We start from the raw sequence: 20180 nt of genomic DNA on the forward strand, positions 1-20180 counted from the left end.
GAATTGCTTTATCTATCTTTTTATGTTTATTGCTCTTTTGATCAGTGTGTGGTAGACTTTGACCGTGGTCAAGCTGCTCACAAACAGGATGTTACCAAAGTGCATGCTGTGATAACATCAGAGAAAGTGAGCCTAACTAATACGACAAGTGTTAGAGGGGTTTTTTTTATAGTCAGTCAATACAGGTGGGTATAATTATTACCTCCACCAAGGAGGTTATGTTTTTTCGCCAGCGTTGGTCTGTTTGTCTGTATGTTTGTTTGTCTGCAAAATAACTCAAAAAGTTATGAACAGATTTTGATGACATTTTCAATAAAGGTTGACAATTGGACAAGGAACAGATGATAAAAATTTTGGTGGTGATTGGTTGAAGCGAAGTAGATAAAATAATAAAATGGCGGGAAATCCGAGCTGCTTGGTGGAGGTCTGCGCTCTCCGAGTGCTTTTCTAGTTAAAGTATGTAATGACAGTTTCTAAATTTCCTAAAGCACATCCTCTCTTGTGCAAATTGGTATTACCTCCTGGCCAAAATATGTGCTGACACTGCTGTGATAAGCTGACCTTATCCAATAATATTGATCCCCTGATTTATAAGTCATATTCTAATTTGAATTTGCTAGATTTGTTAGCGTCTGTATTATTCAGAAATCATCCCTGATCTTGGTTGTTTGGAATAGGAATGATAATAAGAAAAAAATCCTATGACATTTTAGATCTGTCTGAGACGCTCATTTAAAGCTTGAGTCCATTTTGTCGGTTATTAAGGCAGGCAATAAAACATACATTACGGTTAATAATCTGTATTAAGACTTCAAGGAGGAGTGTTTAGGATTCAGGGTATCTATTGGCATGTATGGAAAATAATAACTATGGTTTCATTAGCGTTAAATCACCTGAAATTAAATATCATTGTGTTTTTGTTCACTTTGAATGAACTGTTTATGTCTACAAAGGGAGTGGGTCCTCTTCCACAGAGTCCGCCATGTTTCTACAGTAGCCAAGAATAGACAAACCAAACAATGCTCTAGAGAGTGCCTTTCATGTGTAATACTTAACTCAAAAGCCACCGCAGGATCTTTACACGCTTAAAAAAGGGAGGGGTGAACAAAGGGGATTCACTTGGTTGTAATCTACACCACTAAATGCAACTAAATCCTACACACTGCTAAATGCTCCTTCCTACCCACAGGCAGTCTTCCTGTATTTCATCATCAACGTGCTGTGGGTGGTAGCTACCTTCTTTCTGCAGGCTATTGGAAATGATGTCATCAGCATCAAGATCCCTAAATACTATACGAACGGAACTGCATCTGGAGAATTCCTCATGGTCAGAAAAAAGCACAAAGACACACAGACACATGACAGAAATAGTTAAAGGAGGACTGTGGTATATTTTTAATGTCTGTCAGTACTGCTGCAGCTCCTGATAAAAGTGATCACCATTACTGTCATTTTGTACCGTCAGGTGGAGCCTCTCAGTTTGATGTTCCTGCTGTCTTTTGCTATTCTTCTCATTATCCAGTTCCTGGCCATGTTATATCACAGGTACACACACACACACACACACACACACACTAAGTTCTGTATCTGCCACTCACCTACTAAATACTCAGTTTTTACTTTTTTGCTGCTGCACATGAGATTTGTTTTTGACAACCTCACTGTTAACTCACAGACTGATGTTGAAAGCTAAGCAGGAAAACATCCCAACTTTCAGATACTGGAGATTTGATTTTGCGGCAAAGAAATGATACCACAGTTTTTAAACTGATAATGGATATTTTCCCCCTCCATGAGCAGGGGGCTATTGATTAATACATTCTTGCCTTTATGGAGAATTGTAATGACACCTCCTGTTGTTCTGGAACTACTGTACATCCATTTCCTCATTTTCCCATATTTTCTATCGTGTCTCATCTTGGTGCCTCTCTATTTGCAGAGTCTACACTCTGATCCATGTGGTGTCCTTCCGCGGCACAGAGAAAAACTATAGACCAAAAGAGGATGTAAGCAACAACACTCAAACACATGCACATGTATATTCACATAAAACTGCAGGAATTTTGTTTTTGAATTGAAATCCTTGACAGGTACAGGACATGCAAAGAGGCGCAATTATATTAAAGGGATACCCAGGATCTTTTGACGTGGGGTTGTATGAGCTACTTATCCACAGTCAGTGTATTACATACAGCAGATGTCAGTAAGCAAGCCACCAATTTGGGGAAGAAGGTAGGAGAATCGACACAGAAGATAGCTATTGATTTTTTAAGGAACATTCTGCTGCTGCCCACCATCCACAACAGTACACTGCTAAGCTTCTGTGGCAGTACTCCCGCCTGCTTCTCCAAACTGGGTGCGACTGCCATCTACTGTAGGTAACGCACTGACTATGGATAAGAACCTTATACAACTATGCTTCAAAGGATTTGAACTATCTATTTATGCCGTTCTCCTTGAGTGAGGAGCTGCTTGGGGAGCTAACAGTAGATGTGCGCTTCCCTCTGCATGGTCATATGGTTGGTGAGTGTAGTTTAGTAGAAAAAAGTAGTTCCTCTGTGGATAATCTTGAGTAACCAGGTCATGATTTCTGGAAAGAGACACTACTGTTGAGCTTTTCAAATGTATTTTTTTTGGCGCACAGAACACCACAAGTGCTCAGTGCGCAGACATTGCTAATAACAATAATAATAATAAGCCAATACCTTCAACACTGGGCAACTCACACAAAAACAATCTAGACTAATAATAAATAACATCACAGGTAAGAGGAAACTATGATTATTTGATTTGGGGATAAACTGTCCATTTAAAAGGTAATTACAATACAGCACAGCACAACTTAAAAGAAAAAAAGGACAGTAAAAATTCAAGCATCTACCAAACTTCTGCATTAGATACAGCCACATATCACAGCTAAAAATGTGACATGACAACTAATTCTTTTAAATTGGAAGGTCATTAGTTTGCAGTGTTGCGGAGCAGTGAACTATATGTAATTAAACCAGTGGTTTACCTGCACATTGCAATATCTTACTGGTAATCTGACAACATTTATGTCTTACGCACAGTGATTCAAGTACTTCAGTTACCTTTTTGCCATTTTTCTGTAGTTAACTACTAAAACTTTTTGGGCCATAAAAGGAAAGATTTTTATTTTATTTTACAATTGCTTCTCTACTATTATTAATCCCCCTTTGACCATAATGTACATTGTCATTTTTCAAAGTAGTTTGAACTACTTTTTCCTACTACTTCTTCCCATGTGAAGTAATTGGTAGTTTGCAAAGTTGTGCCTTCAAAGTAGCTTCCCCAACATTGTTAATTTGTTCCACGCCCAGCAGCCTCTGTCCAAAGTGCTGTGTGTGGACAAACTGTAAAAACTACAAGTAATATCACCACATTAAAAGTTACACATACAACATAAAGTTATATTCATTCAGACAGCCACAGCGGGTCGTTTCCCATCAGGAGAGCCAGAGCAGGTAACGTTAGAGGAGGAGAGGGGGCGTGTTCCACCTACCGGTGTCTGAAGAAAACCGCTGTCTGGTCCTCCATGGTGGCAAAGTGTCCAAAAAGTGTTTCCCCGCTGCACTTTTTGTCTGATACATTTTGAGTGTCCTTTTCTATGGTGTTCTCCGACCTCGTCCAACTTCTTTACCCGGCCACATGTCGAGTGTCGCAGTACTTTTATCGGTCTAACTTTAACCGGCTAACGTGAGCTAACTGAAGTAACGTAGCTAACGGTTAGTCTCGCAAAAGTACGTAACAGTTAACGTTAGCTGTTAGCCGATATCGTTGCTGCTGGAAACTTGCTAACTACCTCGTTTGTTTCATTTGAACGAGCTCGCTAACTTTCTAGAGTTTCGTTTAAGTAAAAGAGGCCACCGTGAATTTCCTCAAGAAAATTCCCCAAATCCTGACCGCTCACGCCGTGTCCCTCAGCCGAGACATTGCTAATCACGGGATTTGAATTTCACCTGCGTTTCCTTCTGTGGAATCGATCACTTCGGTGCAATACCATCTGTCACCACACACGCTTATTGACAATTACCATACATTGCACTCGAGGGGGGCGCTGTTTCACTCATTTTGAAATATGAGATTTCAATAATTAAGACTGATGCATTACTTTATTGATTCCATTTACTTATTTATTCATTTATATTTAATAACACGCTTAAAAGTAACTACAGCTGTCAGATAAATGTAGTGGAGTTAAAAGAACCATATATAACTCCGAAATGTAGTTATGGTGGAGTAGAAAAATAGAGTAGCGTGTTGGGAAGGTTATTTTTGAGATCTGATAGGTTAAAGATTACTAGTTACCCTGTGAGAAATGCAATAAGTAATGTAACTATTTTAATTACCTCATCAAAGTAATGTAACGTATTACAATTGATTACTTTTGATTACCTTTATAACAAATGTTTCAAACAGGGCAATCTAGCTGAAAAATGTCTGGAAACAGGCTATGTCAAAATACAGCATTCCTGCACAATCAATGACAAGATGCAAGGCAACAGAATGAATGATTGCTTGTATATATATATATATATATATACAAGTACTTGTACAAGTACAAGTTAAGTACTTGTACAAATTAAGAACTTGAGTAAATGTACTTCTACAGTCCACCACTAATGTTATGTTAGCGACCTACCACCTGCAGTTTCTGGGCAGGTAGACACAAGACTACACAATACTATAGATACAGGATGAGATGTACAATAAATGCCTCTAAAGTTCCAATTATGTGCCCAACTCATCACAAAGGAGATTGTACACTAAGTAGGTGAACTGATGAACAAGTGCAGGTGAAGGCACCACCAGTCTTCATTCAGACAATGAAATTGGTGCAGACATCGTCAACCTTTTTGAGATAACGCTTCCCAACAATGCAGCCTTAGTGGAATTAATGAACAGAAAAAAATCCTTGTAAAGAGATTTTAAATGTCTTGTTATGGAAAACTGCAGCTTCAAGGACCTACATTTATTTGAAATATCCATTTTTGTATAACCTGGGTATAGTAGTAACACTGCAACATTTACAAACATTTACAACAGCATAAATTTTAGGGGTGTAGTAGTTGTATTTTACAAAGCTCAGATCTGACAATGCAACTTTTCACAAGGTGACTCAGTATTTTCTCCATAATATATATTTCAGTTGTTAAAATGAGTGTTGATTAGAAGAAAAAGCTAGATGCAACAAACATGGTCAAAGAAAAATCTAGTAACATTTTAAGCCAGAGACAAAATGATTATGTTACCACCAGAGAAAGTCTCTGTTAGGATAAGTCTGTTCATTTACTTGCCATTGCTGACACCTGACATCTTTTTTTGTGTTTGTGTGTGTGTGTGTGTGTCTTCCTGTCACATAGACGGCGGATTATGAAGACTTGACTTTGGAGAACCCCAGCGCCACTGGACTTTACATTACCAGCGATGATCTGTAGTCCATAACAACCAACTGTAACAACCAGCACACATTGGCTTCGCCGGTGGCATCCAACCAGTAGATCTCTTTCCATTTAAGGGCTGCCAATCGAATACTTTTTTCCGGATTTCACAATGCACTAAATTCATTTGATGATTAAACAGCATAGAGGATAGTCTGTCAAACAGTCTTCGTAGATAGGCCATGCATTCATCTCGGTGATCAGGAAATCATCTCGTCTTTAGCTCTTCTGCAGCAGCTGCAACACATCCATTGAATTTTGTTTTGCAATTTAAAATGAATATTTGTTGAGATGTAAGCTCCGATTTTTACACAATGGGATCTCAGGTAGGAGTGTTCCTAATTATCATGTGTTTTATTTGAATGCATTTCCTTTAAGACCAGTATTTATTCTATGTTTAGTGTGGTTTAATGCATCAGGTCCACAGACTTGATCACTTTGTGATTATTAATATTTGTTCTTACATGCATATATCAAAATCTTTTTTAATGAATCACAATCATGAGCTAGATAGAGATGGAAGCAAATCATTTTCACTTGTTCAAGAAAAGTTTGTCTGAGCTCAGGTTAAAAATCAAATGTGCTGCTCCCAAGAAGCCAGTCCTTTAAATATTTTCTAATGCAATACTGGCACAAGAAATACTGTAAGAAATACTCCACTTTTTTGTTAACTTCATATATTTTATACTCTTAATAGTATGGTATAAATTACAGTTTTCTTTTTAATATTATGTCAAGACTGTATCAGTGTACTTATGTATACGATTCATAACAATGCACTTTACAAAGGGATGGAATGTTCTTGCAAAGATTCAAATAAACTCCCTAAAGAAACCACTGAATTGATTTAAATAAATGTGTGGACAATCCTCTTGTATTATAAAATAAAGATATAATTACATAAATAAATATAATCATAATCATTAACTGATATTCATCTTCTCATTTAATGAACATGAGTAAAAAAGTAATATTTCTTTGTCTTTTGACTGGGCACAAGATTTTTCTTCTGTTTTTTATAAATGTTAAGACTGACACAAATGTGTTTATTCAACTCTGTGGTCAAATGGTGGTTGGCCAAAACACAATCAGATCAGGGAACAGACTACAGTTTATAGTTTCTCTTCGGTTTGGTGTACTCTCCTGGCAGTCTCAACTTCACACTACTAAATTGTTGGTGATCCATTCATGCACGAATGACTATCTTCTTGAAGGCCAGCCTAAGCTTAAAGGATCAGCCACATAAAAGCAGGTTCCATTGAAAATTATACTTGAAAACACATTTGCTTGTATGAATGCTTATTTTTCACACCCCTTTAAAAACAACAAACACAACCTGAGTTGACCTTTTTTTAATAAGAAGTCATTTCATTCAAATGAATGCAAGCAGTCGACACAGTTATTAAATAGAGGCGATTGCAAAGCAATCATCCAATATATTTTTGGGGAGACAGATTTCAGCTGAGGGTAAGGCAGCAATCTCAAACTGCGCACAACTGTAAAGGTTAACATCCATTTCATCACTGTTCTCTGTGGGTGCAGAGCAGAAATATGGTGCCTACCACACAAGTGTCTGCAGTACAGTGCACCTTGTTGTTTTCTAGTGTTACAAGTAGCATGTTTACAAGTTGTTAGGTCAGAATGAGGTGCCTTGTATTGAGACAAAGACTCAAGACTGATTGTTGCCACTGTTCCCCAAACACCTAGTACAAAAAAGAGTAACACTTTATCTGAAACTCAATGGATGTCATATCATAACCTTTTCTTAAGGTTGATTAGCCAATATTTATGACCTGTGCTATTCAAGACATAGTAATTGAATTATGTTCCAACCGATGTAGTAAAAATTTCGTCAGTTTCATCATCTCATGAGTTTCAACTAAAGTGTCAACTAAAAGAAGCACACATCAGGCCTTACAAAATGGCTGCCAGTGGTCCTGTGTTAATATACTGTACACAGAAGGTCTGATCTTAAACCCATAACAAATTGCTAATTGGAAATAAATCTAATTTATCAGATAGCATTTTCCCTTATTTTTTTTAGAGAGGGGAAATTGGTCGCTTAATGTGCTGTATATGATAATTAATATTTGAAAGCTAACAATTCAGCTTATATAATGATTGGGATACATCAGGGAATAAAAACCCCTGCCAGCCCAGATGAGTGACACACAGTCTTAATCAGTCCACATGCTGGCACTTCAATAATCAAAAGCTTGACTGAAGCTGCGTTTCTGTCCTCCTCTGTTGTTGCCATAGCCACCGCCGCCATTCCGGAACCCGTTACTGCGGCCGCCATTTCCCCCGAAATTCCGCCCCCTTCCACCTCTGAAACCTCCTCCTCTGTCGCCGCGGTTACCACCGCCAGAGCCTCTGTCGCGGTTGTTGAACTGCTTCTCCTCTAGTTCTGGGAGCTCTGTGGCCACAGTCAGTTGCCAACGGCGACCATCCTTCCAGTTCTCCTGTTAGACGATCAAGTGGAGTGAAAATTACATCAACTGCAATAGGAGACACTGTCAAAATATTTACATTGTACTTTATTTATCGTCAGTAATTCAATCATGAAGACGCTATAATCAGTCCACCCCACATATTGAACAGACGGGAGCTTTCACAGTTTTGCTCACCTGAATCTCCTTGACTTTGTCAACGGGGACATCAAAACAAACTCCCTGTTAAAAACACAACAAGGGTGAGATGGTTAATGTTTCTGTCTGTACCTGCTGTGCTATCAGAATTAGGGCTCATTTATGCTCAATGTTAGGACACAGGTGGAGCCTTATGTCAGTACTTTGTGTTAATTTTGCCCGTTTCCTAGCAGATTTTCTTAAAGCTTACAAATGAGGATGAAACGGAGCAGTACCCCCGAGCTCCTGAGGGAAGTGCAATGTGGTTCAAGCAAGATTTGACCGTGGCAGACCACGAAGACATTGCAAAAAACGGCATAATGGAACAAATCTGTAATATTGTGAGAAGAATTCTCTGTCCACTTGAAATGACAATTTAATGACCTCACAGACCATTGACATCTGCACTGCTGCACTGCTGCCTCCGTTAAAACGTACAATATTACAACCTCCTCCACCATCGCCATGTTTGTTGTTGTCAAAAACTTTTGAATCTGCCTCTAGCGTCATCTATTAGCTGTACTGATGCCGACATAAAGGATACGTAAAGGGAGTATAAATGAGCCTCAAGAGTTAAAACAGCCATGGTCACATCTACAGAAAGTTTTCACACCTTTAATTTTTGCCAACAAATGTTGTACTGTTTAATTCCTGTGGATAATTAGTTGTGTACTATGTCTAGTGTGACTGTAGTAGCTGACTTCACATATAAACTAAACAATGCTGTTGAATTGTAAGAAATTACACAGTCATTTTCTGAATTTGCATTTTGATGTACCACCTGGTTTCCAATTTACTTCTTCATTTGCCAAGTCTATGACTTTAATTTACGAGGATCTGTGGGGGCCTTTTTTGGCAAGACATCACCGATCTAAGTGGCATCTAACAAGAGCACTCTATGGCTGTCATCTGGCCCAAATCCTGCATCCATGTTCAACTTAATAACTGCATACACCTAATCAAATATACACTTCCTAGTACAGAGATTACTTTAATCCTTATTCTTAACCTTAAAATAATGAAAGTAGAACTGAAAGAACAGGGAATGTAACAAATATATTTCATTCAATGTGTATATAAAAGCCAGCAGCACCTCCCATATGTACATATGTGTGCATACATACCATTTTGCCTTTGAGGAAGGTCATTCTGTGAACGTGGTTCTCAAACTGCTCTCCAAGCTGATCTTTAATGGCTCTCCAGGCATAACCCAGATTATGCATCTCCTGAGAACACACCAGCTGCACAGTGGTGTAACCCTGCAAAAACAGAGACAATAAATTATGTGGGATCAGGGTTATACAGCAAATTTATGACAGAATGTAAACATCTGTGCGTTAGAGGGATTTACATGTCGTGTGTGCGTGTGTGCATCCAAGGGCTGCTACCCATCCTACAGCTTTAGTGAAACCCTTGCAGGTATGGCTACTACAGTGTTTCAGTTAACACTGAAACCCTAAACAAACATATTAAACCACCCTGTCTGGCAATGTTGTGAGTGGGGGCTGCTGTAATACAGTAATGTGTCCAGATTTGTGTTATTTATAAGTTGTTAATGATGGGAATAAAACCAAACTTACAGCATCAGAGTTGAGCAATGACCTCTGCTCTAGACTTGTGGCTCCAGAAATATGTGCCAGGGCAGCGGCGAGTGCATCAACTGCTCCTCTCTCCTCAATCAGCTTCTCAGCTGATGCTCTGAAGTACTCGATGGCTGTTACTGGAACAGAGTCCAGAAACCTGGGCACAATACAGAAACAAAATCATAAGAATCTGACACTTAATTGCTTCACATTGAGCAGTATGGTGATAAGGGAGATTTCAGCAGGGCAGGAGCTTTGTAGTGCCACTGATTCAAGTCTAGCTGCCCAAGACATGATAGTAGCTCTCATTATTCACCAAATGAGTTGGCTCACGCAGTCCAAAGTTTCAAACAGTAATCAACTACAATTCCAAGACATATAGACGGTTGGCTCTCACCCTCCAGAATTACCTACCTGACAGCATCCTTGCTTGATGACTTGATGATATCGTTGGCAGTGGGAACTCCAACCCGTCTGAATGTGATACCCTGAAAAAATACCGAATAAAATGCATTAGGTCAATATAGAAACATCTAAGTACACACTATTTCTAACTACAGGAAGGTAGCTTTCAGTCTGGTTGTACCTATAGTGCAGCAGCACCTTCTTAACTCTTGCCCCTTTAACAAAACACTCTGACTCCTCTTCTTTTCTGTCTTCACCTTTTTTGATTATTCCCTTCCTTCTTTGACTGCGGATTGGCTAGGGGTGGCCGTGTTCACCTGGCCACCGCAGTTGTTGCCTTTTTAGGGCATTTTTTCTTTTTCTTTTTTTTTTTTTAGAAGTGGAACCATTTCTGTACAGCAGCAACACCTTCTGAACAATTTCAGGTGCGTACACAAACCAACTCTGGAGACTTTACAACTGGCAAATGACAGTCTGGTAAACCAACAAATGAATGAAGGTAACGTTAAGCTAATAATGGCAGAAAAAAAGCACTTTTTCACACTTTTAAACATTCTATTTGTGACTGCATCTACTTTGCGAAGTTTAGATCCCCAACATGGCAGCAAGATAAACAGCAAACAAATGGATAAACCTAAGGTAAAGTAAACTGATCAGAAGGCATGAAAACAATGTGGCATTTTGAGTCGTAACAGTTTAAGTCATATTACATTTTGAATATTTTTTATCAGAGAAATCGGGGACTATATTTTTGTTCATGCACAATGCCCACCTATTGTTAGTATGTGTGCATTTACTCACTGTTCATCACTGTATGTTGCTGTATTCTGTTTTATTTCAAATACTAAATTCATCATTAGGGGCTTGTTTTAGATGGTCCAAAAAGAAGTTACAGAAAAACATACTCTGACCTCTACTAACGGATACATTCATTTGCTTGCTGCAAGATTTAACCTCTTGCTACAGTAACTTGATTAGAGTAGCTTCACTGAAATAAATCATAATTAGCTTGTTTTTATTACAAAGACATCGATCATGGCTTGAGAAGTTGAGCAGTTGAACATATTCAAAAGTTGACTATGACTTCTTATACTGATGTTAAAGTTTTATGTATATATTAATTATATTTAATGGTTGCATATAATGTAATCAGACTTTGATTAAAAAACTCCTTTTAATTATGTATCCGTCTGTGTCTCTGTATCTCTGATTATACAATGAGAAAGAATGAACACTTAGTGCTACTGAACATCATGAGCTGTGCTGAACATCTGCTCTCAGAACAGTTAATTGTCTTTAGCTTGGTACACTTGTATTAGCCCCTTTTACGCCGCCTGTTCAAGGCAGAAATGTCACACTGCTATTCTGCCTAATCATTCTGTTTAAAAGATACAATCGCAGAAAGGAGGGACAGAGTTGTCTTGCCTCTAAGCCTACAACAAAGGTAGTAAGAGTGCTGAAACGTTTGTGTAAAAGGGGCAGCCGGCAGGATGGGACAATGGACAGGACCTGTGTGTTATGTGTGCGACCCACCACCAGGAGACTTAAAAAACAGCTGATAGCAGTTAGCAGCTAACTCAAAGAAGAAGAAGAACAGTGGCCAAAAATGTCAGTGAATTGGTTAAACAATGGGGGTCAGGAGCACTTTACCCTCTGAGCAGAGGACGAGATCAGCTGCCATGTAACAGGGACAGTGATGACTGTTATGTCCATGTTATGCCACTGTTATTGTTTTCTGGCTTCAGGGATGCTGGTATGCTAACTAAAATCACGCTCTGGGGCAGCACTGTGCTGCCGTTGTTTGGCTCTGTGTAAAAATGCAAAGGTGGTGTAAAGAGGGGACTTAAGGTGGCCCTATAAGCATCTTTGTTACTTTACCTGCAGGAATAAAAAGAACATGTTTGCTGCACTGAATATGATTTGATCTGTTCCACCACTGCCTGAATTCCAAATGACGTAGAGTTATGTGCTGTAGGTGCCTAAAATTATTTTTTTATTAGACATGTTTTTATGTTGATATAACATGATTTCTGTGCCACCCCAAAATGACCACGGGTCCTACCGTGGCCACACCATTGAAAACTGCCTGACTTCACTACTGTTCTTAATGTTTCTTTCCATCCCATGTGTAGCACAGATGGAACTGAAAGCATTGTGTTTTCTTTTTGCATAGCTCCTCAAACAACTGAACTTGTCGTTCCTTTGTCCCACTGTCTTCTTCTACTTCGACTTAGTTTAAAAAGACACATACCGCTTTGTTTTCTACGTAGCGCAGTTGGTCCTCCTCTTTCCTCTGGTAGAAACAGATGCAGACTCCTGTCCTTCCTGCTCGGCCTGTACGACCTGAACGATGGATGTATGACTCCACATCCTGACACCAAACCACAGAGACAGAAGCATTTTTAGAGAAAGTTAAGGTGATTCATGCAACACCGAAAATGTGCAGTTCAGATTCTTCCACAAAGCACTAATTCTACTGCACATTTGTTTATTGCAGCCGTTTCCATTTTCAATTCAACGTAATCCGAAATGAGCAAATGCCAATTTTTACATGTATTGTTTCATGTTAATGGAATCTGCACCTTAAGATCAGTATTATTTAAAAATCTAAAATATATCCACTAAATACAAAGATATACTCATGTTATAAAATTCTTGTTGATGACTGGCAATATCACACCTTGGGTGGAGAACACTGGACCACCAGGTCGACTTCAGGGATGTCTAATCCACGGGCTGCAACATTGGTGGCAACCAGAACCTCAAAAGCTCCATTTCTGAAGCCCTTCAGCGTCAACTCTCTCTGTTTCTGAGGAATATCCCCATGGAGGGATTGGGCACTCTGAAAACATAAAAACAAAATAAAATGAGAAAGGGACAGTTAATCATTTTAAAGATGTAATGCATTACTGCTGTATGAATCAGCTATTCATAAACTGTTGTGTGCGTGAGCATGTCTACCTGTTTGATGGAAGCATTCAAGGAAAGTTCGTTGGCCTCTTTCTTTGTCTCACAAAACACGATGGTTCTGCCGTGGCTGCCACTGTAAACCTGGACTACATCGCCTATCACGGCTGCACGCTGTGACCAGTGGCATGCTATGGCCAGATGCTAGTGGAAAGGACAGACAGAGAGAAACAGAAGGAGAGGCAATACAGAATGTGAGAAGAGAGACGTTTTCATTATACAGCTGGCAGACTTAAACTTGTACTTCATTACAATCCCACTGGTGTTGATGATGATAAATACAGCTAATTTTTACTGCAAATGAACTTGCTGGGCTTTCCTGATGGAGATATATGTAAGTGTATTTTACAGTCTCACTTAATATGACTGTCCCTGCTGACAGGCAACTCTGAGAGATCTAAGCCAAAGAGCTAAAATTGCTGTAACGCTTGTTAAATTGCACCCATCACACACTCATCACCTTTCACCTCTGCCAACTGCTTCTCTCGCTCTTTCTCACCCACTCATGCAAACTTACTTCCACAGTTGTTGCCGCCTTCTGTGTTTTCTTGCCAATCAGATCAACGTGTTTGCACCCTACTCTCATGTATTTCTTGGCAACCTCATAGACCCAGGGGGGGCAGGTGGCCGAAAACAGAAGTGTCTGTGGGTTGGAGTCGGAGTCTGGAGAGGAGCACACACACACACACATTTTTCTAATTTTACATGCATGACCACACTTAAGTGATCTTTTAATCTACCTTGACATAATCAACACACACACAGAAAACAAGAGCGCGCACACGCACACACACACACACACACACACACACACACACACACACACGTATACACAATGCAAAAAGATTCTCAGGAAACACTTTCACAAATGCACACAGACTTACTAACCTTTCTGATATGATGAAGCCAAAATCTCTTCGACCTGTTCTGCAAATCCCATGTCCAACATTTGGTCAACTTCATCCAGAACAACGTGTTTCAGTTTAGAGAGGCAGAGTTTATTGTTCTGGAGGTGGTCTTTGATGCGCCCAGGGGTGCCGACCAAAATATCGATACCATTACGGATAGCATCGACTAGACGGGAGGAGTGGAGAGAGTTATTATTAATATTAATGTATGAAGTGTGTTGATAAAACTGCACACAGAAACTACATTAAAAGACATGGAAATAACATTTGCTGGAATTTACAACTTCCTGTTATACATTTTCATACTCATTTAAATAGCTAACCTGTAAAGTATTTTATAATAAATTAAAAGAAGACATAAAGCAGACATTAATGTAAATAAATTAAGGCTGTCCCAAATACCATTGTTAAGGCTCTGAAGCTTCAAACATCTGAAGCTTTGAAACTTTTATGCATAGACTTTGCTATTATTGTACCAAAAATTGGACTTCAAGAATTTTCCTTTTTACTGAAACAAATACAGCTAAAAATGTGCAATAATCACATCAAATAAATTAAAGCCATACCTCATAAAATCGAATATGCTCTTATGAAGGTCTATAAATGAATAAACAAGTTAACAGACTGTCGCTTACGTCAATATTGAATAATGTTGGATAACTACTTCTTATTTCATGGGCTACTTTGGGGGGAAATACCTATATGATAATAATATTACTTTCAAAAAGTAAAAACGAAGCTTTCCAAAACTGATCTGGACGTTGATTACCATGCGAATGCTAGAGGTTTTGGGACAGCCCTATGATTTTAACTTTTTCAGAATTACCTCTATTAAGGATATATTAATGTTTTTGTCTAAGACTTACGCTGTGGATTGTATGAGCTGCCTCCATAGAAACAGGCGAGAGACAGTTTCTTGGTGATGTCTTTGAAGTCTTTAGCAACCTGGATAGCCAACTCTCTGGTTGGAGTTAACACCAGAACCTTTAGACGGACAGAAAAGAGAAATAGGTATAAACAAACATACTCGAAGAACAAACTGATGGTGGGACTCTGGCTGATGCTAGTTGTCAGTGATCAGTGTGGCTGTGTGCACCTTGGGAGCTCGGCCTCTGGTGAACTCCACTGTGTCCCTCTGGAGCTTCTCCACCAAAGGGATGGCAAATGAGAAAGTCTTTCCTGTTCCTGTTCGGGCTTGGGCAATGACATCCTCTCCATCATAAACAGGATTAAATGTCTTCACCTGAATGTCAAACAGGTAAGAGACTCCCCGAGCTGAAAAAGTGATAGAAAGAGAGATGGAAGGCAGAAGAATGATCAGAATTTTTTATTAAAGGGATACTTCCTCCATTTTCAACCAGCTTTGTAGCACCAACTGTAAATGTATTTCCGTCTTACTACTACATAGACGCCCTAGTTTTATGAAAAGACCATCTTTCCATCAAAGAAATATTTTAAGCACACCCCAAAGCACCCCAGCGGTGCCAACACTCAGTTGCTGGTGACGGTAAAATTTCAAATGTTCATATTTTAATGAATACAATGTGTATGTCAGATCACTTCTCTAAAGCTGACACAAAATGATCATCAATATTTAAGGTCATGTATATTCAATAAAAAAGCCATGTGTCATGTACACCTCTGGTCTCGAGCCACAGTGGTAAAAACAAAGGTATAAAATGTAAAAATGATGTTTACCTTTTAGTTTATCAATGGTCACTTGGGAGATCCTGAAGTTGGAGAAGGCCCCTTCTTTTTGCTCTGGTGTCTCCTCCTACACAAAGAAACAAGAGTAAGGCTATAAGACTGTTGTGTTAACCTTCAGCTGGCCTTCAAGAAAAAGACAAAGTCCAAAAAGTCAGCGCACACAATTTGCTGAACTACAGCAAACTGACTTAGTAACAGTAAAGTAATAGGCTTAGTAACAGCTTAGTAACAGCTTCAAACTTCTCCTTAGAGTTACTCTGCACACAATCAGTCTGCAATTCATACCGTTTCTTTTTCGCTATCGCTGGCTGATTCTTCACTTGACTGGGCCGGTGTCTGGATGGGCGTCTGGACAGGGGTGTTTGGGGTGGAATGTCCGTTGGTTTCTGCTTCTGCTTTCTTTTGCTTCTTCCTTTTTTTCTAAACCCAAAGATAAAAGTGGAGATGACATTATAGAGGGAGCAGAGTACAGTCTGGTCTACCGGGGCATGGCCAGAAAATATGCATTTATGTTTTTTTTATCAAGTTTTTTCACCATTTACCCAACTGGTAACTACATATTCAAACTAACACCACAACACTGACCTCTGTGTCTCCTTCAGTGTTTTTCTTCTTAATCTTCTTTGGTGTTTCAACACCATTACTGTTGCCGTTCATGTCTGTTGCCTCATCTATGTGGTCGTTTACTTGGTCCGCTGCCAGTTTATCTTTTTTCTTTTTCTTCTTCGGTGCTGGAGGTTCACAGTCTGGTTCCTCCTGCTCTTCCTGGTCCTCCAGCAGCTTCTTCTTCTTCTTAAGCTTCTTGCCCTCCTTGGTCTTATTCTGTATTCATTTGAACAGAAACAATAAAGCAAATGGGTTTCATTTGAACCAAATATTACGCAGCTACTCAAAGTTTTAGGAAAGAAAAATGTTGGCAATCTGAGTAAATCTAGTTGTAGTTATCTCCTTGTACTGCAGTTTTACTGATAAACAACTTTAAAGGCCTAATTGTGGTTTAGGGACGGGCATTTTAAGTACTTTCCATATTAGAGAACTTGCATTAAATTATCATAGATTACTTGAATCCTCGCGAGAAAAAAAATGTACAAGAAAAAAGTCTGTAATGAACACCCAAAGAAAATGTAGTTAGGGATTACCCGTCCTTTCTGCAATGCAGACTGTACAGATTAGTTATATAGCTTGCATTGCATATTCCTTTAGTTTATTTTGCCCAAATACTTCCAAGCAAACACTCTTATGTCTAGCCGCCATTCTGCCTGTAACATTCAATCGAGTGATGCCTGACTGAAAACAATGTTATCTGCAGCTGCGCAGATCCATCATTTTTGCTACATGGATGTCTGCAAATATTAATAGACAGCACTTACATCACTGTGTCCCATCCAAAAAATGTAAACTTTTAATATAAATCAGGGTCAATGTATGTTTATATGTATTATTTAGGTTTTCTTTCACAAAGCCAAAAAAAAAAAAAGTTATACTCTTTACGCTGAACAAATAACTGACGTTCAAACCGAGTACTATCCCTACTGTGGTTATGTAAGGTATAATTAGAGATGGGCAGATGAGTCACTCCTGTGAAGCGCACTGTTTGAGTACACTGTGTTGGAGTTTTTCTCAAATAAAGAATATCATGTGAGTTCCCAATGTCAGTGGTGGTTTAACAATTTTGCAGCTAAACTAAGTGACAGGCTCATGAGTGCGATAAGAGGAGAGGAGACAAATACTAATAAATAATAGAAATAGAAATATGGTGATGTACACTAGAACGCTCATAAGTATGAGAACATTTATACCCAGTACAAAGTGATGATGTTATAAAAGTAATTTGCTAACTTGATGAATGTCATCACATCACATTGGGACTAACATGAAATGTTGCACAAATATCAACCATGAAGTTAAAACAGACATGCCCACAGTAGACACTGGGCCTCAACTACACAAATAAGGTACATTATATTTATAGGAGTAGCGCTCCTGTCCCCAAGTTCTGCAAGCCACCAGATGTCACTGTGCTTTCTCCCCCCGAGCTTCAAATCTTTTCTCAGCACAAATAGAAAACTGAGATTAAATAGAGAAAAAGAAATAAATTAAGTATTGTCTGACCATTACCAGGAATAATACACAGAAGAAATTAAGGACCACCACATTCTATTTGGTGTAATAATCTGAAAACTGCAGAGTATTTTTGAAGTTAATCAAAATGATCAATAAAAAAAAACATCAGTTCAACTCAACATTTAGTTTCCCCTTATTATTACAATTACACATCAATGATACTGAAATTAACGAAACATTAAAGCACTGATAGAGCTAGGTGTAATTTGGTGTAAATTTTGGTCACTAAGTACAAACAATATTTTGTATTAACTAATAAAAATCATTTTATTTGTGATCTAATAACATACGAGATGGTCTTATTTCCATTTTAAAAAATCCACTAAACACATTTAACATCAAATTGTATTTTTCAGCCAATATTATATGTTAATATTAATCTCATTGAGAGGTAGATGAAATAATAAGGTGTCACTGTGTCTAATTTGCACAACAACTGATGATCAACCAAGTTAAAATCAAGCAACAACACTTTTGATAATCACTTAATCATACTTCTATTGTCCTTTCTGGACTGTTGTTGAAAATTTGGGTTGGAAAAATTGTATATTTTTATATACAATATAGAGAGTACACAATTTATCAAATAAATCTTATCAGTTAGGCATCAGAGTTAGTTAGCTAAACAATCCCAACTCCTCTTACTGTAAGTGGAACTTGAATTAGGAATGCTTTGTGGAAAAAACTACTAACCATCAACAATAAAATAATCATTAGCTACAACTAATCAAGTTACATTAATTGTTTTCCCTTCTGGGCAGGTTGTTTTGTAAACTTGACAAACAGCTGACGTGCCCAGCTGTAACACGTCATCAGGTTGCGCAGATGTATGCAGCATTAAAGGCCTCCATGCTGTCCACCCGTACATTCTGTGTAGTGTACAGATCAGCTCACATGGACATGCCACGTGACCATATAGCCTTATAGCTACGCTAACAATATAATAACATATCGCAGTGGGTCACATTCACTTTCTTCCTTCATACCGCTGTTAATAACACAATGTTAACATCATTTCACTACTAGTGTCACTCCGTAAACTTATCTCAGGTTAGTTTTCTGATAGTCAGCTAGCTAGTGAGCCGAGTGTTAGCACGTTCAGCCACATGTTGTCAAACATGGAGCAGCCGGGGCGAGACGTCGCTGTCTCTACATGGATATATCAGAGTGTCCGGGGCGACACGACACGCGCTGCTCACCTTCAGGGGTTTAGCCTCGGCTACAGTGTCCACATCGTCCTCCATGGCTAGGTCTTCGCTTTCAAAGATGATTTTTGACGGCATTTCTCTTCCCTGTTGGAAACCTTCGGCGTAGACACACGGGCTGACCCACGGGCACGCGGATGTAAAGGAACGCGCAATGCTGCGCGAGCGAAGGTGTGCACGAGCCAGACATAGAAATAGAACTGATAGATGTGAACTACAGGACACAGCAAGCAAGAAGATAGTTTACCCTATCAAGTGTTATCACTTACCTTAACACACTAATGCCGCTTGTTGTATTTTTGTTTGTTTGTTATTTTTATTATTTAATTATTTAATTATTATTATTGAGGGTTTTTTTTGTTTGTTTGTTTGTTTTTTTTTACAAAGAATTAATTCTTCTGTTCCTGTCTTGAGAATAATTAGATCTATTATAAGTGGTGTCGATGAAAGTTCAACCAAATAAGCTTTAAAAGTTTCACTTCTGATCTAATAAACTAGTCATAGCAGAAACCACACTGCTTTGAACATGCTGCATTCAACGTTTAAACGGCAACGTTAATAACTGCCCAGCAGGTGGCGCACCTTCTCCTGTTCTTTAAGATATTTTGCTTAGAGTTTGCAAGTGAGCGCAAGGCTATTTGATTAACTATTGCATTATGTGCAGACAGTGGCTTGCTATAAGAAGTCTACTTGTATTTACACCTCCGGTCCAGCTGCATGTTTTTTTCCTGCTGAGGCAAACATATCTTCTCTGTAAATCACATCAAATCAAACTTTATCAAACTTTATTTGTATAGCACTTTTCATGCATTAAAAATGCAGCACAAAGTGCTTCACAGAATAGAAACATACAACAAAAATATTACATACATATTGAAAACCCGCCCCTCCCACCCCCACATATAAACACACACACACACACACACACACACACACACAGTCAGTATAGTCAGTAATATGGCTGGGCACGTGTCCTGTACTCTTTGAGAAAAAAGTAGAAAAATTATGTAGGTTGAAGTTAGTTGGCAACTTTGTTCTTTTTACATGACTCTTTTCACCTCACTGTAAGCATTATCCTTCACTTCCACTTTCACCCCTTACGCCACGTTCCCTGAAACATTTACAGGGTCAAACCAAATGGTTTGCCCAAATTACAACAAACTCACCTCTCATGATATCCAGTTAGACTTTG

At 38.7% G+C, this 20180-nt stretch overlaps 2 protein-coding genes across 2 annotated transcripts in view; one reads left to right on the forward strand and one right to left on the reverse strand.

Annotated features, from left to right (window-relative positions):
- chs1 (chitin synthase 1) overlaps positions 1 to 6296 on the forward strand; it is a 34118-nt gene extending 27822 nt beyond the window's left edge. The window contains exons 32-35 of the mRNA XM_078176338.1: positions 1190 to 1327; positions 1466 to 1545; positions 1940 to 2006; positions 5385 to 6296. Of these exons, the coding sequence (XP_078032464.1) occupies positions 1190 to 1327; positions 1466 to 1545; positions 1940 to 2006; positions 5385 to 5459 (360 nt within the window). The 3' untranslated portion in view covers positions 5460 to 6296. The remainder of the gene's footprint in view (positions 1 to 1189; positions 1328 to 1465; positions 1546 to 1939; positions 2007 to 5384) is intronic.
- Positions 6297 to 6798: 502 nt separating this feature from the next.
- ddx21 (DEAD (Asp-Glu-Ala-Asp) box helicase 21) lies at positions 6799 to 19144 on the reverse strand. Its single transcript, XM_033618757.2, has 16 exons — positions 18983 to 19144; positions 16245 to 16481; positions 15945 to 16079; positions 15651 to 15726; positions 15049 to 15227; positions 14819 to 14936; positions 13933 to 14118; positions 13562 to 13707; positions 13039 to 13188; positions 12758 to 12919; positions 12329 to 12448; positions 10087 to 10160; positions 9670 to 9829; positions 9214 to 9348; positions 8090 to 8134; positions 6799 to 7924 (listed from the first exon to the last, which is right to left on the reverse strand). Exons 1-16 carry the CDS (start codon positions 19064 to 19066, stop codon positions 7664 to 7666), a joined length of 2268 nt encoding a protein of 755 aa, XP_033474648.2. The 5' UTR covers positions 19067 to 19144; the 3' UTR covers positions 6799 to 7663.
- Between the last annotated feature and the right edge of the window lie 1036 nt (positions 19145 to 20180).

Source organism: Epinephelus lanceolatus, chromosome 2 (genome assembly GCF_041903045.1).
Source record: "Epinephelus lanceolatus isolate andai-2023 chromosome 2, ASM4190304v1, whole genome shotgun sequence".
NCBI lineage: Eukaryota > Metazoa > Chordata > Actinopteri > Perciformes > Serranidae > Epinephelus > Epinephelus lanceolatus.